General features: G+C 41.0%; 3 protein-coding genes across 3 annotated transcripts; all 3 read left to right on the forward strand.

Annotated features, from left to right (window-relative positions):
- Positions 1 to 684: 684 nt before the first annotated feature.
- On the forward strand, positions 685 to 7,495 carry LOC139917879 (lysosomal thioesterase PPT2-like). The gene is made up of 8 exons (XM_071907100.2): positions 685 to 1,003; positions 1,964 to 2,117; positions 3,366 to 3,461; positions 3,674 to 3,781; positions 4,497 to 4,580; positions 4,694 to 4,778; positions 5,582 to 5,636; positions 5,925 to 7,495. Exons 1-8 carry the CDS (start codon positions 854 to 856, stop codon positions 6,066 to 6,068), a joined length of 876 nt encoding a protein of 291 aa, XP_071763201.2. The 5' UTR covers positions 685 to 853; the 3' UTR covers positions 6,069 to 7,495.
- Positions 7,496 to 8,558: 1,063 nt separating this feature from the next.
- On the forward strand, positions 8,559 to 20,090 carry LOC139917925 (uncharacterized). Its single transcript, XM_071907158.2, has 11 exons — positions 8,559 to 8,641; positions 9,894 to 10,121; positions 10,235 to 11,247; positions 11,500 to 11,655; positions 13,263 to 13,340; positions 14,263 to 14,379; positions 15,417 to 15,566; positions 15,734 to 15,901; positions 16,733 to 16,924; positions 17,392 to 17,583; positions 19,066 to 20,090. Exons 2-11 carry the CDS (start codon positions 9,950 to 9,952, stop codon positions 19,168 to 19,170), a joined length of 2,343 nt encoding a protein of 780 aa, XP_071763259.2. The 5' UTR covers positions 8,559 to 8,641; positions 9,894 to 9,949; the 3' UTR covers positions 19,171 to 20,090.
- Positions 20,091 to 20,463: 373 nt separating this feature from the next.
- Positions 20,464 to 27,027, forward strand: tektl1 (tektin like 1). Its single transcript, XM_071907137.2, has 8 exons — positions 20,464 to 20,757; positions 21,496 to 21,780; positions 22,648 to 22,752; positions 24,121 to 24,262; positions 25,383 to 25,549; positions 25,651 to 25,746; positions 25,869 to 25,982; positions 26,830 to 27,027. Exons 1-8 carry the CDS (start codon positions 20,464 to 20,466, stop codon positions 27,025 to 27,027), a joined length of 1,401 nt encoding a protein of 466 aa, XP_071763238.2.
- Positions 27,028 to 27,312: the final 285 nt, after the last annotated feature.

Consider the following 27,312-nt stretch of genomic DNA (forward strand, 5'->3'; position numbering starts at 1 on the left):
GGAAGATTTATAGGAATATCAGTGATTTGTTGTTCGGGTTGTGTTCTAGGTTCTACTGCTTTTGGCCATAGATCCTGCAAAATATGGGCATTTCAATTTTCCACTGAACAACGAATACGTGATTTAAACAGTAGCCTATAATAAGCTATGACACACACATAGGCTACACAGTTCAAGTGAAATTCACCATTTAAGTTTTCAGAAATTCAAGCCGGCCGTCGCCCACCTACACGCTAGATTTTATCTATTACTTTGAAGAATGGATGCGAAAATTGCCTTAACATGAATTGGTAGCCTATAATCACATTCATTCATTTGAACAATCAACCCACATAACTGTAGAAAAAGCCTATAGTGTTTTCCCCTAAAACGACAGTATCTCCTCAATATAGGCTACAACTCACACCAGCTGTGTGTACAGCACGTCAGCCTAAAAGTTGTGTAAACTCTATTCTGCCACTAACACGCTTGTTGAACTGAGTTTTAGGTGAGATTACACGCCACTACATCCTTGATTACACAGGCGTATCGGAAGACTTCTCAGTCGACACTGATGCGGTCAAACACACACACACACACACACACACACACACACACACACACACACACACACACACACACTGAGAGAGAGAGAGACTAACCTAAGAACAGAAACACATGACAGAGGAAGAAGGAAGTGCCACACTGTTCTCCAGGTTCGTCTACAAACAGAACCGAAACAAAGAGATCGATATTTATTAATCAGCATCAAGACATTGAGTCTGCATCTCCAGGTCAAAGTCTGTCCCGGTGTCTCTGCCCTCCTGTCTCCCCGCAGGTCAGCTCCGGACAGTCGGACAGTTTGTGAGATGAGATGAGGAAACCTGCAGACAGCCGAGGCGCCCCGCTGCTGCTGCTGCTGCTGCTGCTTCACAGGACGGGGGGGTACAAGCCTGTCATCATCGTGCATGGCATTTTTGATGGACCGAAGCAGTTCCAGATGCTTTGTCGGTTCATAACCAAGGTACACATCTCAAATCTGACTTTAAAGCATGCACTGTAAAAAAAAAAAAAAAAAAAAAAAAGTAGAAAAATCGGTCAAAGTTGATTAATTTATTAAATTATTAGTTTATTAAAATAAGGTGATATTTCTGTAAAATGTCACTCATGTTTGTAACTGTAAGAAACTGTCAGATAGGCTACTGTAAATATACAGACTACATGTAATTCCAATCTATAAATTATAACTGTGGTTTTACAGTAAAACATAAAATTACAGTAAAATTATTTAAATCTGAATAATATTTTAAGACCGTAAAATTACACAAACTCATTCATTTACAGTGCAAGGACGGAGTGTAGGCGCAAAGGAAACCCCAAAACGCTATGTGTAATTTCTTTAGGGAAAAAAATCTTTACCTGAAATTCATCATTCACTGTTTCTGTATCTATATATGAGGATTTAAGTTGAGCCTTTTAAAAGAAGCATGATTTGAGTACATTTTTGTTATCCAACATTTTGTAAGATTATGAGCCACTTTTTTCAAATGGTGGAAATCTTATTTTGGAATGACCCTGCTTTGCTGAGATTACATCTCTATTTGATTTATGTGGGATGGAAAAAATATTCTTGCAGGTTGTAATTTGAACTGTGTTACTGGACAAACTTGCCACGAGACTCTCAACTGGGAATTGCTGAAACTTATTTTCGACTAGAGCCAACATGCTGGCACATTGTTTTGAAGGAAGCTATAGGTTTCAAGTGAAGTGAGAATCCCACCAAGCCACTTCAAGGTATTGATTTCTGTTCCGGTATCGCTTTCTATTCCTCCATATGAAACCACCTTTTATTTGTTACGAGAGCTGATAACATTATCAATCAGAACGATGAGGGTTTAAACTGCTGGAAATTGACTTTATCATTGATTACTGTACTTCTGTCCTATTTTTTTTAATCCAATAAGACTTTTATCTGTTTTTCCAGGTCCATCCAGGTACTGAGGTGACAGTGATCGATCTGTACGATGACCTGTCCAGCCTGAAGCCCATGTGGAGGCAAGTCCGAGGCTTCAGGATGGCCGTCGATCCCATCATGCAACAGGCGCCCGAGGGCGTCCATCTGCTTTGTTTTTCACAAGGTCTCTCCCAGTCACACACACACACACACACGCACATATGCACAGATACAGAGACACACACACACACACACACACACACAGTCAGACACACACACATGCAGCCACTCACTCATTCATCTCATTCACAAAGACTCACACACATACCTACACACACAGGCTGAATGCAAATATTTAACACATACATACAGAGACAGGCAGACACACACTCCAAACACACACACACACACACACGCAAGTTGAATAAAAATATTTAAATACTGAAGGCCTTGAACTCACTTCCACATTTTTGGCATAGCAAGATAAGTGGCATTTCTATCAAACAGTTCACAGGTCTTGCCAGGCTGTGCAGTGACTTTGTGCTGCTATACTGAGAAGTGCAGGAGCAGGAAACACTTTTAAAAGGATCTACAGTGTAAAAATAATTGGAAATGCACACCCTACTTTTAAACCTCGAGTTGGACATACAGCTGTATACTATTTTTTTACATTTTCTCAGTAGCATATATTTATTTTTAGGAGCATATTGATGCTGTCATGCGAAAACCTCAAATTTTAACTCCAATTTTGGTGATTTTCGTGGTTTCACTGGAGGATTACTTTCACTTACAAAGGATGTGTCATTTTTACTGTAACACATCTGTGTGTCTTCATTGGGACAACACACACTTTGTGTTACTTTTCAACACAAGATATGTTAATAACAACACATGGTGTGTTAAAATGTATTACACAACTGTGTGTTGTCCCTTTTCAAAACCATTGGATAAACTCAAAAACACCTGGTGGTAAAGCTAAAAACAAGTCTCAAAAGTCTGCCATTTGGGAGATATGATGTTTTCGCCCAACAATGACAATATTTATATTTTCCGAACCTTTTCAAGGCCTAATTTGATGAAACATCTGTGATGGGAGGTGCCCACTTGAAAACCACAATGACATAAAAATAATTTTAGCTTACAATTGGAGCCAATGATTTCCGGGTTGACGGCTAAAAACGGTACGTGGGAAGTCAGAAAGTAACGGGAGTAGAGCAAACGCATTGTTGATTTTGTTATTTTCATAGGATTTGTTGACGGTAAGCAATGCATTAAAAAACACCGGCCTTATCCTTTAACATTTCTACAGAGGGATTCACCCAGTAGTTCAATAGCAAACAGATAGCTACATCAAATCAGATCCTCATGGTTCTGAAATGGTAACACTGTGGATCTCTATCTTGCTTGATGTTGTGATTTTTCCTTTCCCCAGGCGGTTTGATCTGTCGAGCGCTCCTCTCCACCATTCCGGACCACAACGTCCACACCTTCATCTCGCTCTCCTCGCCGCAGGCCGGGCAGTACGGAGGTCAGGCCGCTTCCTTTTACTGTCCAAAACGTGTCAAAGATTATTTCTGCCTTTAACAATCACACTGACAAGGAAACTAGCTCACACACTGACACAGAACTTAACAAAATGTCTTCTGAGCGACTGACTGTGTCCAAATCACCAGAACTTTTACTTACTTACATTTCCCTCTTGTGCATCACATGACTATCTCTACCTGTCTCACTCCACAGACACTGACTATCTGAGGTGGGTTTTCCCTGAGCATGTAAAGAAGACAGTCTTTCATATCTGCTACAACAGATATGGGCAGAAAGTCTCTATTTGCGACTACTGGAACGGTGAGAATGGGGAAGGGTCTTCAGTTTTTAAACCGCTGGCAAATATAACCAGGGGTGGAAGAAACGAATTACATTTAGCTACTGAAGTATTGTACTTAGCTACATTTTAAATCACATCCATTACAGAGGACAGATTTTGTGGCTCTCCATAAGCAACAGAAACTGGACTGATGTAAATTGACAAATTGTGGAGCCATGAGAAGAGTAATCTGGCTTTACTTTGTTTGTGCACTTTATTGTGTAATTTCCACATTTTCCAATTAAAAGAATCTAGTTTGAACTCTGTCCTCTCGTCCTTTTAGAATTGCATGGGAAAGATCACAGCTAAAAATGTAATTTTTTCTAAAAAGTAACTCAGTAACTTTTACTCGGAGTACAAAATGATCTACTTTTGACTTTTACTTAAGTAGATGAAAACAAGTTTTAGTGTCTATTAGGATGGAGAAGTCAAGGCCATGTCCAGTTTAGGCAGTGGTGGAAAGAGTACTAGAATGTCCTACTTTTGATATTTTATTTAAGTAGAAGTAAAAGTACTGTTTACACCAGTACTTTTACTTCTACTTAATAAAATATCAAAAGTAACGGTACTTCTACTTGAGTAGGACATTCTAGTACTCTTTCCACCACTGCCTAAACTGGACATGGCCTTGACTTCTCCCTCCAAATAGATACTAAAACTTGTTTTCATCATGCAGTATATTGAATTTCCCCTCAGACCCTCACCACAGGTCCCGCTACCTGCAGAGCAACACCTTTCTGGCTGTCCTGAACGGAGAAACGCCTCACAAGGAGATGAAAGGTAATGGACTAAATTCCCTCCCTGGGCATCGTATCTGAAACGTGCATGATGTGTTTTACTCTAATGATATGCATTTACAAAACAATATGTATTTCTCCCTTTATCCTCCTCAGCCTGGAGGGAAAACTTCCTGCGCATCAGGAAGCTTGTGCTGATTGGTGGACCGGATGATGGCGTCATCACACCATGGCAGTCCAGGTGGAAAATGTCATCAAGCTTTTACACTTCTATTCTGTTTCACTCACAGCTCTGATATTTGTATGGGTCTATGATAAATTAATTAATCAGCGATGCAAACTACTATCTTTCTTATCTTGTTTCCCTTAAATTTTTTTCTCTTATAAGAGCAAGAATACCAATACTACTATTACTACTAATAATAATATTTTTTTTCTATTTATTTCTCTCCCCTTTCCCCCAATTCCCCATCAAAAGGCATTTTGCCTCTTTCCAGGCAAAGAATTTGTTTTTAATTGACTTACCTGGTTAGATAATGAATGAACGAATGAATGAATACAGTATGTTTATATAGCACAACCCATACAAGGAAAGTAATTCAAGGTGTCTCACAGAGTAAAAGAGAGTGTGAATAAAATAAATATTAATATAAATAATATTATAGCAAAAGTGTACAACCAGATACAATAAGAAAAACAAAATAAACTATCATAATAAAAGATACAGTGCAAAAATATATCAAGATAGTTTACAGGGGAGAGTGATGCTCTAAGGAAACGTTATGCTAAAAAGTCTTCAGCTTTTTGTCCACTGACTCTGCAGCCCTCAAATCTTCTTCTGCTGTAAAAAGTAATAGAAGAATTTTAAAATCAATTCTAAAACCAACAGGCAATGAATGAAGAGACTTAAAAGCAGCTGTTATATGAGCTCTGTTTCTGCTCTCAGTCAAAATGGCTGCAGATTTTCGATGTAAATCAGTGAGTTTCTTTGCAGTGCAGAGCCTGTTTAGCTGGACTAACTCCTTGTTTCCTCTTTTTACACAGTCACTTTGGATTCTATGACAGCGACGAACATATTGTTCAGATGAGGAACCAGGAAGTAAGTTGTTTCACTCCCAACATCTGCTAGACAATATATATCTAAGGTATAGAGGATCCAGTCTTTGGAAATACTATCATTTCATCAAGAGATGACTTAAGTTACCTATTATTTTCTTAAAGGAACTATTGTTTGTTTTAATTTCATGCTATCAATCATTTAGAAACAGTAGGTGCCACCTTTTATATCTCATTTTGGATTGAAACCCTTCAAATATTAACTGTGTTTATTAACAACTGAATGTGTTTGGTAACTGTGCGCTCTCTCCTCTTTCTCTCTCTCTGAAAGTATTACATCAGAGACTCGTTCGGGCTGAAGACGCTGGACGCTCGGGGAGACTTGTCGGTGTGTGTGCACTCAGGAGTGCAGCACATTTTCTGGCACTCCAACTACACAGTGTTCAGCAGCTGCATAGAGAAGTGGCTCACATGACAACACACACTGTTTTATCACATATAGAGTGTTATCAATGTCAGTGTAAAGTAGACTATTATTTAACAAATGTCTAATTAACACTGGTTACGCACACAGACGCCAAAATATGCTTGGTTACATAGAACGCTTTGTGCAACTTTTGCATAAGCTTTCTGATTTTATATTTGATACAGTGTTTTAAGTCAGTAAAATATTTACTTGCTTTTGCTTTCTCCTGATGCGTCTGCTGCACTTTTTGGTGCTGTAATGAACCATGAATGAAAGAAATGTTCTTTATAGAACCATGCTCAAATGGTTCCTCGTACTGTGGGTAACTTCAGTCTGTAGCAACCTGACTGGTCAAAGACACAAGTCAACTATGCTGATAATTCCCATAAAACACGGCCAGCCATACACAGTAAAATTGTCAGTGTTAATTTAAGTCTGAAAGTGTTAAAATCTACAATGCCAGTATTTATAGAGTCAAATCAACACTTATTAACAGAGTTGGGGCCATTCATGAACTGAATTGAGAATGCATGGTAAATTCAACTTAAATTCCTGGAGCTGGAATGTGAATGTCACCCAGCTCTAAGGAAACAGAATGTGAATTGAATTGGAATTCAATTCAAACAGAATTTAATTCCATTAAATTCCATTAAATTCCACTTCTAAGAGAGTTCGTCTTGACTCACTAAACTTTATGAATCAAATAAATGACAGTTAAACAAATCAAATGCATTCAATCATAATGTATGTATTATGATTACATGTTCTGCATCAAATACCACCTGAAAGGAACTTTTAACATTTTATGATATTCAGTATTGATAATATACTGTATAACATTACGTGTACGCTCAGATATGTGGTAAGAAAAACCAAAAAAAAAACCATGGAATTTCCTTGAATTAAATTCCTGTAGGTTTTTTCAAATTCCAAATCCTGCAGTTGAATTGGAATGAATGAGTTAATTCATGAATTGTCCCCAACCCTGCTTATTAACACTCAAGATGTTGCTGTACATCATGGGTCAACATAAGTCACAGTTCAAACAAGCCAATCGCTGCCCTCTGGTGTGCTTTTGTGATGCTATGGAGTCCTTTAAGAATAAATGAAATGTTCCACCAGCTGTATTAAATGGGGCTTTTGTAGGAACATTGATCTCTGTATCGTTATTTTCCTGTTTTCTGCATAGACAGAATGATGTTCGAGAAGAGTTCAAGTCTGTTTTTCACCCTCTCTCAACAGTTAACTTGATCCAAATGCAGATGCAGAGACTGAATCGCCAGCAAACTGTGAACACTGTTTTAGTTTGCTGGAGTTGAAAGTCAAAGCTGTTGAGGAACTGTTCAATTCTGTATAGAAGTGCTAGTGTTAAAGGAACCGAAAATAGTTCCTCAAATAGCAGAAGAGAACCATTCAGAGTTTCAAGTAGTTCTTTTAAAAAGTGATGGTTCTATAAAGCAACATTTAGCCCACAAAGAACCGTTTATTATGGTCTGTCTTTTTGTTCCTCTTGTTGATAAATCTTGTGAAGCATCATTACTGTAATTCAAAATGATCCACCTTCATGCCACACTGCTGAAGGTTAAACTGCTTATTCAGGCAGTTTGTCCTGGTAACCCGTATAGATTTTGTTCATTTAGCCCCAGATTGAAATGTACACATGCCCCTTTTGCCCTTTACACATGATTACATCAAAGCAGCATGGAGGGCATCATCAATCAATGTGAACCAATTGATTTTCCCTAATAAACTGATTGAAAAGAGGAAAATCATGCATTCCGGAGTGATAGAAATGTATCTAATCAGAAACTGCACTCTTTGAATAATGTTAAGATATTTATTTGTTTGTTTTCCTTCAGACTTCGGACTTGATAAATTATCAGGTGACTTGATAAATTAATTTAAACAATAAATGCTAATTTTGTAGTGCCAATATTGAATGAAAGCAAATTTTAAGATCATCAGTTATTTAATCCAACCGCCTTATATCAACTCACAATTTATCACTCTCTTGTTCAGCTCATGCATTTTCATCATGCTGTTTTTCAATTCACATTATATTTTATCACCTCTGCATTCGTCAGGTCCTTTTTGTCACTTCCACCCTTCTTAGCACTAGAGGTCGCTCACTTTAAACAACAGATGGTAATTTGTTGTTTAAATGATAAATGATTAATAATAGAAAGTGGTGATAAATGTTAAAAACGGCTCTGTTTTTATCAAATAACCTAATATTTTGGATTTATCCAATCTCTTAACAGTTTATCACTCCTGTTGTCAATAGCACTTGCATCACATCTATTTTACTGCCCCCCCCCCCCTTATATTAATGGTGTGGGGATGACGGGATAATGGGGGGGGGGAGGGGGGGTGCGTTCAGAGTCATCTCATGTGCATATAGGACCCATAATTCCTAGCTGCGCCCCCTGGATGGAATGGGTGCATATGAAAACCAGTCCTCCCAGTCCCAGCTGCCCAAACTCCTCTAAACAGGTATGGTCGATGACGTCAGCAAGGTGACACCCAGCTCCCTTCCTCTCCGCGGTGTGTTGCAACGCGCTCCAGTTCCCGGTGGAGATTTTGTAAGAAACTCTTCTATATGATTTTACACACATTTTGTTGAAGATGTTACCGATTGGTTGTGAGATTGGTGTATTTATGATCTTGTCCGTAACGATTTGTGATAGGCTTTAATCAGATTTCTCAACTTTATCACGTTCAGTGAGTTCGCGAAGCCGGATTGAAATGATTATGACTCCGCTTCAAAATGTTTTATATGAAAACTAATCGTGGGTTTATGTAGCCGTATGTTACCGGATTGAACTAAACCCGAAGGTACCAAACGAGCGTGCAAGATAGTTTGTATGGACCCTCATGGTGAAAGATTGTAACACGTCTTTCTTTCATAGCCCAGCGTGACTTTTCACATTGAATCGCTGCACCTCAGTTGCTTAAAATAGACGCGGATAGGGAACAGTTCATCTGTTTTCCGCTGGATGGTGAAGAGTCAATTTCAGCCAAAGGTTATTCCCTTTGGAAACATGGTGTTACAGGGTGTCTGCAGGTCCCGAAAAAGATTACACTGTCTTAAATGATGTCATCTAAAAAGCTACAAAGCCTTCAAATGTGGTGGATACAGTTCGATGTAGCAATTAAAGTCATAAGTTGAGTTTCCGAGCTCTTAAAAGGTCGCTGTATGCAAACCGATATACAGTTGTTCTCATTTTCACGTTTATTTCAGATGCGAAAATGGTCTTACTTCATTTAAACAGGATTTAAATGGCTGTAAAATGTCTTAAATTCGCTTTGAGAAAGTTGGAGACATCCTGTACTACTAGGGGAAAAAACGTATGGAGAGATTGAATGTTGTTTCAGTCATCCACAGTCTGACTGAATTCTCTGTCAGCGTGGCTCAAGGTCGACGTGTCCCGCCCTGTGGGAAGCTACAGTAAACACCCACCAGCTGTGTGCTGCAAGAGCAGACTGACTGGCCCAAACATCCACCAGGGAACAGATAAAAACCAAACTGACAGACAAAGCACCAGGAAGACATTTAATACTTCAAACTAGCCAGAACAGATAGCTGAATCAAAATGCCCCTGGCCTAATTTCTCTAAAGAGGGAGAAAAGTGAAGCCAACTTTTTCAGCATCCAGCTCTGACTTGAGGAGCGACTTTGAAGCTGAAGCCGAGTCGCTGCCAGCAGTAAAGGCTGCAAGCCATCGTAAAATGAATCCTAGATTAGTTTCCCAGCTCATTATCTCCTAGAATTAACATTGTGAGAATGAAGTAGGCTGCAAACACAATCACAAAAACTTTTCTTCTGTATTCGCAGAGTATTCCAAACATCCAGTGGACATCAAGGGGGGGACAGTTAACCCTCCGTCCGTAATGTCCTCCAGAGGTAAAAATGACTGTTGCCAAATTTGTGGGGGGGCCCTCCAAGGGAATCAAAGACGGTGGCTGTTTGGGGGCCAAAATAAGAGGGGTGGTCCGCCTCAAACCCCGACTGAGTCCCTGAGAGGAGGAAGCCTGTCCCGGTCCTCCCAGAGTAGCCCCTGGGGTGAGTCTGCAGGAAAAGGAAGCAAAAAAAACAAGTTTCAGTACACATGCCTATTGAAGAGTTTGAAGTATTTGCATGAATGTCTTTTAGCGACTATTTTTTGCCTTTCACAGGTAGCACATTATCCCTGGGGTCCTCTGTGTCTCTCTCCAAGTCCCAGTTGTCCCTGTGCTCCCCCTCAAAAGGAGTGGACCTGCTGTCGGTGTTGACCCACATACTGGGGCAGTGTGTGCCACGAGGCAGTGGGCGGGGGGAGTTTTTGTGCAGCAAATGTGTCTGCGTCCTAGAGCGAGTGTTCAAGTTCGACTCGGTCATAGCCAGGGTGAGCGTGCTTTCGTCCGAGAGGCTTCAGAAGTTGACCCAGGAGAGGGACAAGATCAGGCGGTGGGTGCGCCACAATTACTGCCAGAGACACCCGCAGGACGCCCAGAGCAAGGGCAGCACCAGTGAGGAGGATGGAGAGGGAGACAAGGAGGGCTACAGGGAGATGCTCAAAGAGAACATGGCTCTCTCAGAGTACGAGTGCTGGTCCGAGAAGTGGGACATGTGTCCGTATTTCATCAGAACGGGCAAAAGGTGTAGCAAGGGTAAAGGCTGTGAAGGGTGCAATTCCTTACGGGTGTCAGACTCAGATTATGAGTCCGTTTGCGGGATTCCCCGCCACTTGCCCTTCCAGCCCTTCTCCCCATTGGCCCTGTCGCGGGACAAGTCCCAGAGCATGCCTCTCCACTGGCTGAGGGCGGCATCCATCGGCTCCAGCCCGGCTTCATTGTCAGGGTCCAGTCTCTCCTTACGGGCGCCTTCCCGCACAGAGTCCGTCCAATCTCTGGACTCTCTTGATGACGCTGACCCGTTCGATTCGCCAGGTGATCAGTCAGTTAACTTGGTGCTTAAAGAGCTGAAACGTATTGAAGGAAAGCCGGTCAGCTCGCCATCAGGGAGTAGGATCCCGGTTCTAGGCAGGAAGGAAGGGAGGTACTCAGGAGAGACGGTGTCACCTGAAGTGAACAGGGTCCTGAACTTTGGAGATGTGGAGAATGGACAGAACGGAGGGCATGAAATGGATGGAGAAGACGGCGATGTTCTAACTGAGCTGAGGGACGAGTTCATGCCTCTTCATCGAGAGGTGAGTGTTTTCACTCCTGTCCAAACATGCCATAGACAGTAGAAATGTGTCTATATAGGAACTGAAGAAAGCTGGCCTGTGGTTGACCAAATGATCTATGATAGTCCCGTGTAAATATTGACACAGAGCACTGCAATAGATTATCCGGGAGCAATAAAGGTCAGTCCAATAGTCCGACAAGATTTGAACTACAGGTGTTTTCACTGAAGAATACCACAACCCATATTTAGCATGAATTCATTGTCATTTCAGAACACTACAGGCAGGGTTCACCACGCCGTCAGGCATTTGCGAGGCCAGCTGGATCAAGCTACGGCCCGCATCAGGACCCTGGAGGCCGAGCTGAAACATGGAAAGAGCAAACCAACAGCTAACACTGAAGTCAACGGATCAGAGGACTGGGCCCCAGTAAGCATTTAGTTTGTAATCTGACACACATCTTATTCTTCCATAATAAAGGTAAACAACAGGATCTATTTGGGGTTTTTCAAAGGTCAAACATCAATTTAGATAACAACAATTAAACAAAATTAGAGCTATAGGTGCTACTAAACAATATATATTTTCCACTTCTGTACCAAGAATACTTTTGTCCAGCAAGATGAAGATAATTAAGTCATTTTTCTCAGTCTTGCTCTCATGCAGTTAGTAGCCTTTAGCTTTATAGGGCAGCATTGATGAGATAATTAGATGATAAAATAGTTCATATTAACAATAAAAGCAGTCCACAAATATAATTATTAACAGTAACAAATTCCAAACTGTCAGCGACGCCATGACATAATAGACACAGACATTTACCCACACAGTTCTTGCCAACTGTCATGGGAATTGAGTGCTAAGAACGTTTTTTTTTACACAAGAAAAACAGGTTTATTATGCGGTGCAGTGGCGTACACATGCACAGTAGAACCTCCTCTTTAGTCACATGGCTAAACAGCTCCACAAACCACCCCATAAATATTGTGTTGACTGAGCACAAATATAGCATTATGCAAGGAATTGTGGGTGGGTGTGTTGAGCTTTGTCACTCTGCAAGGGTGTGTCGCTTTTCCTTAATGCAGGTGCACATAAAGAAAGACACGCACACACACACAGAAACGTACACTAAGGCCTTTCTCTGGAATCTTCCCCGACCGGTGGAGTTTGCCCGGGGCTCAGAGGTCTTATGATTGCAGATATCATTAACAGGCCTCTCAGCTGTGTAGAGCCTGTGTTCTGCATGACCTGTTTTCCATCAGAATCAGAGTGTCTTTATTCACATGACAACTATACTTTTATTTATTTATGGAGAAATCTATATGGAGTAGTTCTTTATAAATAGTACAAAAAGAAGTGTGCTTCAGGTGCGTAGGTTCCATCTTTCAGCCCATTTTATTTATTCTGCCCATTTTATTTTTTAAGAGCAAAAAAGAGAAGACATAAGAAAAAAAAAAAGGTAGCAGTAGATAGTGCAGAGTAAGAGGCAGGAAACCCTGAGGGGCTTTTTCATGGCCTCTACCTGAGTAATAAACGTTATTACAACACATTATGAAAGATTAGAGAAAAAAAACACAAAGCAAATCAAGAGCATAAAGAACAAAACATGATAATGATAATAATGAATATAATGATAATAATGGCTATAAACATGAAATGTAAAAGAACTTAAAAAAAATGGTATAACCAGTGTAATATATGTGAGTATGAGCATGAACCCGAGATTAAATTATTTTTTAAACATCTACTATAGGATTTTATGGAGGATGAGAGTTTTGCCAGATGAGGATAAGAATGACATAATTTGGATAACTTAGATTATACGTGCGTACAACATTTGGAGATGCACTTTAACAAAACAAAATTAATCAAAATAGGCAATTGAACGCAAAAGCAAAATTCGCTCTCTCTCCAAAATGATTTCAGATACACCATGATTTCATATACCACACTGACTGGTTTTATATGCACCATGGTTGTATCTACTGCTCTGACTTGTGTCATGAAAACAGTCTCATGTGTCCTTCCTTCTCCAGTTGCCCCAGGAGCAGGGTGGCAGTCCCCTGCTGCAGAGCCTCGGCCACTCCCTCCGCAGCCGGGAGCGTCTGATCCAGGTGGGTGAGGTTATGAGAGGAGACAGGACTCGGTCATGCACACAGCAGCGGGATCCTCTCCTACTGCTGGGGCTCCGGCTCAAAGCTCACTGGAATGTTGTTTGTCTTTAAAGTCACTGTACGCCCTTAAAGCCGCAGTACTACCATTCCCTTTGTTTCTGTACCTAGCAGTTCTCTATCATACATGATTATTCTGGGGCCATATAGGAATATTTATTACATCTATCATCTGGCTTTGACCCTTACTATCCTTCATTTTGGTTGCTTGTAAGGTTTGTAATCTAGGAATTTAAGTTTATTGAACTGTTGCACAAGTCTCTCTGGTGAAAGCCGAAAGCAAATAGGTTTGCTTTATCAAAAAGCTGACCAAAGCTTTTCTTATCTGAGTGTTTGGAGGAACCATTGCCTGCTGAAGATTACCAGTAACCATGTGCCAAACAGATGATACAAATGGCTCTTTACTGTCACTGTTGCAGTGTGTAACAACACTGAGTTAACCAGCTCACATTATTGGTTGAAAAAATTCCCATGATAGAGATCCATATCCTTACATTGTAATATGTCCTAAAAGGATGGCTCTACTGTCGGATTAAAACCGTATATTGCCAAAATTTAGTTGAGAAAAAAAAATATTATACTGATTACTTTCAGGTTAAAATTATTTTATAGAGATTTATAGATACTATTTTTAGACTGACAACAGTGCATTTTTGAAATTGTCCAATGATTTGTGAAATGGTTTCATCAAGGCTTAAGGTCATAAGAATCTCTCACCATATTGGAGGGCCGTTTAATCCTTCAACTCAAACAAAGACATGAACATCAGCTAAACTGCAGTTAAGATGTTTTCACCGGACAACAGTGTTATGTCAGTGTATTTTCCATCTTCCACTAAGCAGACAGTATCTTTCTGTCTTCTCAGGAGTGTATGGGTCTGATCAGGAGGCTGTGTGTGGAGGAGGGAGCAGGGACTGAGCTGGCTGACAAGCTGACTGAGAAACTGGAGGAGAACCTGAAGGAGACTCTGTTTGACAACAAGGTGAGGGCTTCCTGATCCTGATTAATGTTAAATGCCTAGTGTTGAGTCTGCTTACGATGACACAACTAAAGATGATGCCGTTTCACTTAAGTACAGCAATGATGGGTATAAGCGCACAGATTTTTGAAGGGTAGAGTTTGCTGGAGGTAAATAATCTCTGCAACTTTTAGTTTCCATTAGCCCTCTCTCAAAGGCATTAGCATTAACAGAGGAGGTTGATCTGGTGATTTTTACCTCAGGAGGTTTATCCCATCCAGCAGTAACATGTCAGTGATTTTCTCTGACGGGTCATTTTAATCCTGTCTGGATTGACATCTGGTGTTTCATGCAATTATCAATTTGCGGACCTGACATGTCAAATACTAGCATCATATAACTAGTAGTGGGGCTTTACAACAATATGGAGCCACTTGAAGAGAGTTTGGCCTGTTTTGCTTTACTGTAGGTAACATTGTGCAGTGTGTTGTTGGATTACCACGTTCCCCCAGTTAATTGTTTTACCTTCCGGATGACTGACTAAAATTACTGATGTGCATGGGCAAAATCAATTGACCTCTCTCTGATCTCCCTTGGTAATAATAATGGCGTCCGGAGAGGGCTGTTGTCACTTGCTCCTTTTTGCTCTGATGTTAACAAAATAGTACAATTGTAAACAAACTTTTTACATCTTCAAAATAAATTGAATCTCATGTTTAGCTTTCACATGCCATCAGCTGTTCTATAGCTCTATCTATAGCTCAGTCAATCAATATGAGACAGAGAAAAATGTCCTCAATCCAATCAATCAAAATCTAAGCAAAGCCAGCAGTCAACAGATGCTGCCATACTGCAATTGTGTTTTTGGACCTTAAAGTGTATGTTATACATAGACACTCTTGGGACACAGGAATATTTTTACAGCTACATTATGGTCTGACAGCATTGCAGCTTTGACCCTCTTTACTATTTGTTGCTTGTAATCTATGCTTGCCAGCATTGTAATCCAGATCTAAATTAAACGCCTCAGATGTAGATGTAATGTGTTTTGTGCTCTCTAGACGGCCCTGGAGAGTTTGAGGTCTGAAATGGCTGAGAAAGAAAAGGGGATGGAGAGAGAGATCGAGGCACTGAGGAAGGCTGGGAGAGACCGAGAGAGAGACCTCAACACACTCAACACCGTGCTGCAGTGCAACCAGGATGTTATCAATGTAAGAACACACACACAACAAGCCCTGGACATAATTGCATGCCTTACAGCTCAAAAACGCACCCTGTCGCCACATTCACACACTGCACACATTGCACTTTGTCCCACGCACTGTTCAGTGTGTCAGAGGTCTTGTTTAGATAGACCTGCATTTTGTCTGGACTCCAGGATCTGCGCCTGGCTCTGGGGGAGAAGGAGAGCGTGCAGAGGGAGGTGGAGAAGGAGAGGGAGGTGTGGAGGCAGAGGGACCAGGCTCTCACTGCGGTGCTGCAGGAGAAGGAGGCTCTGCTCCACGGCCTCAGGGAGGAGCTACAGAGCTGTCAGAAAGATGTGCAGGTAATACACATAAATCATTCTACCTAGAAACAATAAAGACTGGGTCTTAAATAGTGACAAGAGCTGGAGAGAGTTCTATGTCTGTGTAAATAAAGGCGCGTCCCCAATAAAAGCCAGGTAAATGCATATGGCAGAATTACCAGAAAGGAGTCAAAATTCCTACAATATTTGTGGCCTAATGTATTGCAACATGTACACGATGTTGCATGTAGTGGAACATGCTGACATGTTTGTTGCCATGGATATACGTAGTAGTAGTAGTAGTAGGAGTAGGAGTAGGAGTAGGAGTAGGAGTAGGAGTAGGAGTAGGAGTAGGAGTAGGAGTAGTAGCTGCCAGTAATAGTTTTAGCCCATAAGGCAATTGAGTAAATTTGAACAGCACAGTTCTTTACAGAATACCAGTAAAGTCTATCACTTTTAAGCATAGTAAATGAAACTGTGGACCTGCCAAAAAACTTAGTGACTCTAATCATAGCCTGTCTCTAATAACAGCCTGCTGTTCTCTGTTGTTGAGGTAAATAAAGGCCCTGGACATTATTGGAAGTGTTATGGTGTTGTATTTTAACCACAGACTCAACAGAAATACATCGGGTTGGGAAAAGAGCTTGTTAATGTACTGCAGTGTGTCCAGGATATATAATGACGTTAATTTCAGTAGTTCCACCTTAAAGAAGTTGCATAGCAGTCATTCCCCCTTTATTATTGAATGAGGAGCTTGTTCTGCAGTCCTCATCCCTCCTGGTCTTTTCTGGCAGATGAGTTTTGTCGGTAAATATTGACTTCACCCACCACAGGGAAAGTTTTTGCTCATAACTTGTCGTTTTTCTATAGGCCCTCTCCGACTCTGTGATTGGCCAGGGTTTGTCAGGGGGCGGGGCTGAGGCAGCTCTTGCCTCACAGCTGAAGGAGAAGGAGAGTCAGCTGGCACACTGCTTGCAAAATAGAGAGGCAAACAGCGCCACCATGTGCCAGGAGGTCACCAAGCTCACCACGGCCCTGCAGGAATTCCAGCTCATGGTGCAGGTGAGTGCAGGGAGGGCTTTTCTTTTGTTCCACATTGCGGAGAGAGCTGTAGTAGAAAACCGAAAGGTGCCCACATATTCTGAGTTCACTACGACTTTTACTTTTTCACCTGCTGCTTCTACACTTTCAAGGTTTATCATGTCCATTAGAAAACTGGCAAGATCATGCAAAATAACACATATACAGAAAGGTTGAGAAATGTCATTTTCTTTTATAGTTTATATTCTTTTCTTTTATATTATGCTGTTTTTTTTTTCAGTTGGTTTAATGTAAAGCTTGGCTGCTGTTAGAACAAGTTAACTTCCTGATTACCTAACTCATCTGTAACTAAACACTGGCTAATATTCCTCATGGAAAATGCATTGTATGTGCTGAAATAGCAATGGAAAAGTACTGGAATATGAGGCGAAAAGATGTAGCTAACCTACAGTTTCTGTCTTTCTGCCCGTTCCCTTTGCTCTCATCAGAATCAGCAGGAGAGTCACACTCAGGCGGTTTCTTCTCTGGCGGACCAACTCAGAGACTCTCGGAGGGAGCTGAGGGAGAAAGGGAAGGAGAAGAAGGAGGTGGAGAGAGCCTGGCAGAACGACAGGGAGGACAGACAGAGGGAGGAGAGGAAACTGAGGGACAGCCTGGACAAGAGAGACAAACTCATAGAGGTAAAGAGCATGGATGGGCACAAGTCCATTTTCTCATGGTCGACTGTTTAGTGTGTGCGTTCTAAACAAGTATTTGAATAATCATGTCGGCAATGAGGGCAGAGAATCCCTCAGTTTGGCTTCTGTCACACTTCACACAGATGTTGTCATGCTAGTTTGGCTAGGTCCGTTCTCATCACTCGTAAACAAAGCTGGATGCTTTTTGATATGATTCAGCATTGTTGTGGTGGAGCCACATACCTTACACTGAACAAGAGTGTCCTTAACTTCCTCAAGTTCGCCCACATTGAGCTTTTGTGTGGCTTGATAATGACATAATTGCTACTGACAGCATTTACTGAAGGATGACTGCAAAACAAGATGGAGCGTGTGGATGGTTTTGTAAAGGAACGATCCACCCTAAAACACTTTAGCACTGTTAAAAAGCAGCTATTGGCGATGAACCTTGCAGTTCTGCGTCTTTTTTTGTTGTTTGGTGGTATATTTTTGTTAGTTCCAGAGATACCTGGCCCAATGTAGACACCATGACGTTGCGTTGTGATATTTCCAGTGCACCTACAATGGAGTTTGATAGCAGAAAATGTTTCAGCATCAAAGTAAAGGTCAGGTTTTAGTATCAGTCCCTCAGAATAAAAAAAGCAAGAGCTTATTTCTAGACTCAGCATTTTGCACCGATGTTGAACAATCATACAGGGAGAAATCCATCGTAGAAGAGGCAGAGAGACCAATTTCTCCACGGACAGAAGTGTCAATAGACCAGAATGCAATGCAGCCACAAGACATGTTGTATTATGAGTAAGGGAACAAAGTAATTCTCGGAAATGTAGGAAATCGCTAACTTGAATTGAAGTAAAGGAGGCAGGTTGAGGGAAAGTGGGTACACCAAAAAAGTAAATTACAACACTTTATTCCAAAGTAACTCCTGGAATGCACTGAGCATCACAGGCTAGATCTTTCCTTTAAATGACACCAGAAGCCCTCTAGTGGCTGCTCTATGAACATAGCTCTACATAGCTACTAGTTAGTTCCAGTTAAAATGCTGTTAAGATTATTTTAATGATGTATCTCAATATTTTAAAAGAAAAATGTTAACAACAAAATTGCAAAAGTTAACATTGATCCTGCAAATGAATATTCAAATATTTCGTTTTTTATGACCCATCCCTAGTAAATTCCATCTTGATGTTTGTGCTTTATCTCAACATTCTCGTAAATGATTTTTCACTTTCAACACTTTTATTTTTCAACACTTCACTTTCAACACATTTAGTTTGGGACAACACTTTTCAACACATAGCAACACGTACCGATTCGACATGTTGTTATGAACATTTGGTGTGTTGAGTGGTTGTGTGCTCCCCTAAACTAGACACACAGACATGTAGAATATGTAGAACATGACACATCCCTTTTTTTTAGACTAAATGATGCTCTGAACTTCATTGCGATGACTTCTGATTATCTTTATTTTCTTCAATGTAGCAAATCCTCTTGGATGCTGAGGAGCGGGACTGTCTGTTCAGAGAGCTGCAGCAGAACCTGCACAACAAATACGAACCTGTGACTGCCGTCAAACACACATTATGATAGAAGACTGTTGTGTTGACATACTGACAGGATGCACATTCACTGTACAGAGAGAAGAATAACTTGCACTTTCTGCACCACGTTTGCCTCTACAACATATTTATTGTGGTGTACATTTGAGTCTATTTAAGTGTGGTTTTTTTTTTTTTTTTTCTCATTCTTGAGGTTTGCATTTGCAGACCTGCCTTGTTCTAGCATGGGCCAAAGGAAAATAAAATTTTCCATATTGACTACTTAATTAACTTAATTACTTAATTTACTACTCAACTCTCTGGAGTGAATCAGCACAGTCATTTCAGTCCTGTAGAGTCAAATACAATCTGATTGTTTTCATACGGAGCGATGTCAGGTCTAGCTTCTTAAAGCTGGATATTCAATACTTGATTTAAAAATCATTACATGGCTGTATAGTTGATTTTGAATGTAATGGGTGTAATGGTTAGGCGATGATGATTAGATTTCATTTCATGGGATGGGATGGTTGCTCATGCATTTCTGAATGGCATGATCAGTAGGATTTTGTATAAGGTTTTGCCTGTAGTGGGTACGATTTCTTTAAATTTGGATGAGGATGTCATTTTCTCTTCTACTGTCTTCTACTGTCTTCTAAATCGTTAATGTTTTCGTCCTGATGAGCCATTTTTAGTTTCCTGGTACAGTGCTGCCATTTTTGTTTACTTGCTTGGCACTTTAAATGTCAAGGTGGGGAATACACTTATATAGGACCAAAATCATTTATTTTAAACGTTTTGTTGTCTCCTTTTTATATATGTATGGCTTTACTTTTTTTTTTTTTTTTTTTTTTTTTTGGAACTTTTCTGGATTATCTTCCTTGTTTACATGTGTTGCTTTGTCAGTCTGTCTGGTACTGGAGCTGTGTTTCCTTTCTTTTAACTCAAGAGAATAAAATACTCTGATCCAAATTACATCTGACTTTATTTCATTGCCTATCATGCAGCAGTATGTTTAGCCCACTGGTGACCTGTGGGTATCTCTATAGCTCTATAGGCTACACATGAAATATGATCTTTAGCTATTAAATTGCAGTAAAAGCCAATGCTGACTGACCTCATTCCCACTCTCCTCGGTCTCTACTGTCCAATCACCAAACGGCCTCGAGTTTCTAGTTACTTCAGGAACTGTTGCTATGGAGCTGAAGGCAACACTTGCAAGTTGTCACATTGGATGCTTTACAAGTAGCCTACAGACATTTTTTGTTAGAGGTATCAGCACATTAGAGGGGTAGTAGCCGATAGTAAATGATATTTTGAGGAGGAAAGTCTATTTGAAGGAATGCAGGTCCAGTCGGTCCCGCTCGCCTCTGTGACCATCGGACCGCAGTCGTGGCGCGATGAGACGGTCCGCTCCATCCGGCGGGCGGAGCGCCTGGTGCGGCAGACCCGGGCCGGGCGGGCCGGGACCGGCAGCCGCCCCCGGACCTGCGCCGCCGCCGCCGCCACCGGTTTCTTCCCAAAGCGCACAGACGCGGAAGCAGCCGGAGATACGATCACGGAGGGGGAACGTGGAGATAGTCGAGACTCCATCCGCAAAAAGAAGATGTCGAGGCCCCAAACGACAGGGACAATGGTGAGAAACACAGGCCCGTACAGAAGACCTCCCTCAGTTCACTAAAGCCAAAGTACCTGCATCTAATTTGCTTCCAAAATGTATATATATATTTTTTTTATATATCTAGAGACAAATGGAGCAATAACTGATGCCTCACAATACATTATTTGGTCAATGTGATAAATTAGGCCTTACTAAACTATCAAAGCCACACAGTTTAGAGATAGCATTGGTCTTCCAAATAAACTCCTTGGGATTTTTACTCCATTACAATGATAAATACTGCAAGATCAAATCTGGATTAATTTAGACTGAGGTATGGTGAGTGCAACACCATGCCATACTCAGCTGACCCCCATGTGTGCCAAAATGGACTATCCACCTTTATGAAAAAGAGTTATAGCAATCCTATTTTTATCTATTATACAATTATCACAAAATGTGTAAGTCTCTATAGGGATATTATAGTGCTGCTGTCATATAAGATAAAATACAATAAAGTCACAATAAACTCACTACTGATTACCACTGACCCATTTTAAGTTTCTATGTATTAGCCTACAAGAATATTAGTGATTTTTTGATTTGGAATAGAGTATCAATATACTTGACTATTATGAGATTTGTTCTAGTGACAATTAATCAAAGAACTGAGAATTTCCAACCAAATTTAGCCTAAACGTCAATTCTCTAACTCCAGCTGTCTCCCTTTTTGGAAATCACAGTCTCAATCACACTCTCTGTTTTTTTCTTAAGTTCCCTCACGGCACCCGAAGGACCTCCGTGGCCCCGTTCCCGCCCCCCAGTTTGCGTGAGCAGTGCGCGGCGGGCAGTGTGGGAGCGGCCAGTGAGTACATGCGCAGGGTGCGGGAGGTGGAGGGCCAGCTGCGCAGACAGGCCGGCAGGGTGAGGCAGGAGGGCACCAAGCTGGAGAGGGAGAGGGTTCACCTGGAGAAGATGCTGCGCAGCCTGAGGGTCGACCTGCAGGTCAACAGGAAGAGCAAGGAGGGGAGGAGCAGGAGGCCCGCCACTGCTGAGACGGTGAGGGGTGAGGGACTGTGGGAAGTGGATGGTGGAAGTTGTTGTCAGGTATAAAGATCAGGCGCGACGAGTTGATAATGAAACTCCTTACTCATTATTTTTGCATTTGGTCTTGATCTTGAATAGGACTCGATTTGCTCTGGTTTCAGTCTTGACTTGGTCTCAACCCCATTTGGATCGGGTCTTAACTCAAACTCAACAGGACTTGGTCTTGGAATTGACTTGGATTTGACTAAGGTGGTCTAAACCAGTGATTCTCAACCCTTTTCATATCAAGGACCCCCAATTTAGTCCACATTAGAGCCACAGACCCCCATATTTGATGAGATTTGGTCTCTCGGACCCAAATCTGAGAATATTCTTGTTGTCAGATATGATTTTGTCCAGAATTCCATGACTATCTGTATTGTAGGTAGAGAGATAACAGAGAAACTATGATCAAAACAGTCATTCTTCTACATTCTCTAATTGTGTTAACTTCTCAATGAAATAATGCTGAAATTTAACAATTCATCAACTGGGGACCCCCTGAAACCCCCTCAAGGACCCCTGGTGGTCCCCGGACCCCATGTTGAGAACCACTGGTCTAAACTACAGCCCTGAGGATCAATAAAGTAACACACATTATGATTACATTATGATAACATGTAATTGTTTCTAAATCCTGGCAGCAAGGACTGCTAAGTATCTTTTAACTCACTGAGGAAATTATTTTTCACAGCCATTACTGTTTAATCTTCCAACACCAGACAGTACAAGTGATACAATACACTAACCAGCAGAGTCAGTATTGAAGTATTGTGAACTTCATGCGTCAGGAGATGAGATGTTCATTGTGTGACTTGTGTGGTGATCGCTGTGTTGCAGGAGAGAGACGGCGCTGACTACTTGCTGGCGTGTGAGAGGCGAGAGCTGGCTGAGCTGAAACAGGATCTGGAGGGAGCGCTGAGAAACACTCTGACCCTGCTGCAGGTGAATCTGTTACTGTCCTGTCTTCACTGGCTGACTCATTTCCTTTGACGTCATCTCCCCTTTTCACTTTCCCTCTCTCAATTCCAGTTCATCTCACCCTTCCATGTGCTTTATTGGCATGAATATTGAAAAAGAAGCAATATTGGCAAAGCCTTCAAGTACCAATAATCTCACTTACAAGTGTTTTGTTAGTATGAACATCAGTTTTGAAAAGCAAACTGAAAATATAACATTGAAAACTAGAAGGGCACTTAGAGAGCGCAGACCTCCGCCAAGGTTCGTGCTATTATTGCTTGTTCGTGAGTCGGATCCGGATCCGCTCCAAAATTTAACGGGTTCTTCCTTGGCCCGTGCTACACCCTTCCACGAAGTTTCATGAAAATCGGGCCAGTAGTTTTTCCGTAATCCTGCTAACAGACAAACAAACAGACAAACAAACAAACAAACGTCACCGAAAACATAACCTCCTTGGCGGAGGTAAAAACAATAAAATCACCACTAATAGTTCACTGCTGTAACTACTAACGTTACTACTAACATACGCTTAGCAAGGCATATTATGATTACATTAGATCCTCAACAAAGAATTAAGCCAAATTATAAAGAAGTCCAACAAACAATATGCTAAACCTAAATCAATCATATGATCCAAAATGACATGACTTACCTCATTAGGAAACCAGGAAACTTGAAATCAATCTTCTTCTAGCTAGCAAAATGCTTTCACGATAAATTTTAATTGTAGAGAAATGTGAAATGGAAAAAGCAGTCTTTAAAAGCAACTACAGTGAAAAATAACCGTAACTCACAGGCGTTTCAGACATGCACAGTTCAACAAATTAAGTTAAGTTCACAGTTCAATCTAATGAAAATCCTACAGTCTCAGCTGCATCAGCACATATAGATGACTTCCCTTCTGTCAATTCAATTCAATTTCAATTCAAATATGCTTAATTGGCAGGACTGTTAGGATACAATTTTGCCAAAGCAGTATACATACAATGTGTCATGACATACATTGTGTCAGTATGTTCATATGACATGATTAAAATGCAAAAAGGAAACAAAGAAACAGAATAAAAGTAAACTTAAGGTGCAATATTATAAGTTAACAACAAAATAGTAAAATATATCATATGTCAATATATCATATCATATGTATTTTACAGTGTCATATACTATATTTATAGTCAATATACAATGTTAATCACAATGTCTTGAAAGATGTAATGCTGATATATATATTCCAGCTATAAACAAGGTATCATCTTCCTCTTCAAGGATCACAGATAATTAGACAGTAAAGAGAAACTCTTGTTTTTCAAAGTTTTCTGATGGTTCCATATTTTGTCTGTGTGTCCCCTTCAGGCGCTGGGTCAGTGCAGCAGGCAGCTGCTGGACTGTGCCGGTGAGAGGGCTCGAGTCCTGGAGCTGCTGCCGCTCAGCGGGTCTCCGTCTCCGTCCTCTCTGACCTTCACCAGAACAGACCCGGTCAGCCCCTTCACTCCAGGTACAGTCAGGGCAGTTCAGGTCAGAATGAGTCATGAGCTAAGATGAAACTTTATTGATTCTCGCAGGGAAATCAGGTCATTGCAGCAGCAAAGGTAATAGGATTCAACAAGGAAAAGATAAATAGAACATAAAATACGCAATAAAAACAGTAAAAAAAACACATATAACATCAACAGAGCAATAAATGTGAACAGTTGTGGAGTTATATAAACGTATGCTGGTGTCAATTTAAACACATTTAGTAGACTATATGGATTACTAACATGTATGGATTAAGTTACAGTTGTTACTAGCAGTAACGATTGTTTACTTAAATATGGATTACTAAAGTAGAAATAGGTGCCATATATAAATTTAAGGATATATCAACATAATGTAATAAAAATATAAAAGTATCTGTCTGGATAGTATGAAATAGTGGATCCATTATGATAATACCATTATGCAGAATATAACAGTGAGAGAGTTATGTGAAAACTGAAGAAGCGAGTATGTGAATCAAAAATGTGCATGGTGTGCAAATGTGCATCGTATTAAGTCTACAGAAGACTATATATATATATATATATATATATGTACAGAACGAGTTTTGGCCTGTAGACTAGTGTTATAAAAAACTATACACCTTATCAAATACATTCACTTTACACAAAGCTCCAGCAGAGGAACCATCTGCATTATTATTCACAGTATCACTATATCACTATTATAAGAACATGGAACATACAGTATACCACATATACCAATACACAGGATCTGATGTAACTATCCCTTGTGCCCATGTAGAAAGCTAGCTTGGACGTTAAAAGAAAGAGGAGTGGGTGAGAGCAACAATTGGCCAATGGGACGGCTGACTGGTTTAAAACGACCCAGTCAGCAGTTCAGAAACTGAGTTAAAGTTATTATAGCACTGCAAATAGCAACAAGGGGTGGGGTTATTGCAGGATGCTACCCACATGTTAAAAACTCGCCTCTGTTGTTTACTCTTGGTTTTAAGAAAAAAAAAAAAGTGGCATTGGAAAAGCATGGAAAATAGCATTTTACCTGTCCACCTCCCCTTGTTAAATATAAACAAATCACCCACTGAATACAGGGTTCACTTGTTTGTGTCTCCACAGAATGTAAGCAGGTTTTAGAGTCGTCCACTGTGACAGTCAGCCAGTCTCAGTTACTGAGGGAAAACATCAGGCAGATGCTGACCAGCGCCATCGCCAGGCAGAGAGCAGCTCACCGTACCGTCAACGACGGCCTGGTGAAGAAAATAGCAGAGACTGTGACTCTGAAGGTAGAAACCAACACAACAAAGTGTTGAGCATTTCTGTGTGCGGTACAGAAATACTCTGCAACATCCTTTTGGTATTAGAATAACTCATTCTCCCTTTGCAGCAAAACCTGACTATGATGTCTGCAGCAACCAGGCAGGCCGTGTTTCGCAAGCAGAGGGAAATCAACTGTATTCTCCACAGCCATGGCAGGGTGCAGGTCAGCCAGCGTGTGCTGATTATATGGATACTGAATGGGAGATTGGGTTCATTGAGTTTATTTGAAATCCAAAGACAGTTTACAGTAGGTGATGTTTCCCCTCGCTGTGGTTCTGTTTTCAGGGTCCAGAGTACAGCGGTGACATACTGTCCAGGGAGAAGCTGAACCGGCCTCTGGTGCAGGTCTACCAGAGACACCCGGGGACTCAGTTACCTGAGGCTGCTCATCTCATACAGGTATCAACTGTTATCAAAATGTCTAACGAGCTGTGTTCAAATGCACTCATAATTGCTGGTGTTACAAAGGCAAACGTTTGGAAACACTGTGAAATTATGTGTCGCGACAAATAAATCCTTCTGGGGAATAATTTTAAAGCATATTATTTAAGATTGTCTCCGCCCCCCCTGCAGGCACAAAGATGAATGACAGATCTAAACCAAACCAAAGCCAGAACCCGACTTCTGCCTGAACAGTCATAAGGTGGTGGGAAGGGCTCCAGATATAGGAGAGGAGCTTTTTTACGACCCAGAAATAATACATTGAGCTAAACATAGGGGGATAACAACAAACCAGATGGGGAGTGAATAGATTAGAAATGTATCCAGTTACAGACTAACAAGATTCATCAATTGGCAATCATTTTTCTGGGTCAAAAAACTGTGTTGCTCCATGGACTTTCTCACTCCAAATGAGTCTAATGACAGTGACATCAAGGGTAAAGCTATAGGAAAATCTAATGTTCTATATTAATCAACAAATCAGAATCAGAATCAATGTATACTGACTGTAAATATAGTATATGACACTGATAGATTAAAAACACATGCAGGGGTTTTCTACTAACCTTAGACTTGCTGCTGAGTGTCTCTAAAAAACAATCTTATTATTATTTTGTGCCTTTATTTATAGGTCAGTAGGGGCTGACAAGAAAGACAGGGGGATGACAAGCAGCAAAGGGCATGGGCCTGTGTTCAAATCCATGCCACTGCAATTAGGACTTCGCCTAAATGGTATGCACTGTACCAGTTGAGCCACCGGGGCGCCAAAATAAATGCGTTTTTCTGTGTTTTCCGTGTCTCTTAGGGCAGCGCAGTGCTGAGACGCTGTCTGACCTCCTCTGAGGACGAGCTGTCCAGGCTGCAGTCCGCCTGTCTGCAGCTGCTGGGCAACCTGCGGGGCAAGAGAGCTGCAGCTCAGGTGGACTCAGCTGTGGTCCGCATGAGGAGGCAGCTGGTCGACAAGAGAGCCATGCCTACCGTCCTCCAGCAGGGGGCGTACTGAAACCAACCGAAACCAACTCCCGTCGCCTTGTGTTCTGTAGAGTCTGCGTGCAAGTAGAGCCGCTCGAGTTATTTCAAAGTGTGATGTGAAATATTAGATGTGTGAAAGGGCCAGTGCAAGATTACTGAGCTGCAGTCTGATGTGTGGGATAAAAAGATGATCAGCTGCGTTCCTGCACTGAGCTGCAAATGTTTATTTTTACCATGTCACAATTCATTCCAAATTGAATGTTTATTTTCCTGTGGAGACCACCAAATATTGTACTTTTATTAAAGCTAAAACTAA

The sequence above is a fragment of the Centroberyx gerrardi genome, chromosome 12 (genome assembly GCF_048128805.1).
Source record: "Centroberyx gerrardi isolate f3 chromosome 12, fCenGer3.hap1.cur.20231027, whole genome shotgun sequence".
Taxonomy (NCBI): domain Eukaryota; kingdom Metazoa; phylum Chordata; class Actinopteri; order Beryciformes; family Berycidae; genus Centroberyx; species Centroberyx gerrardi.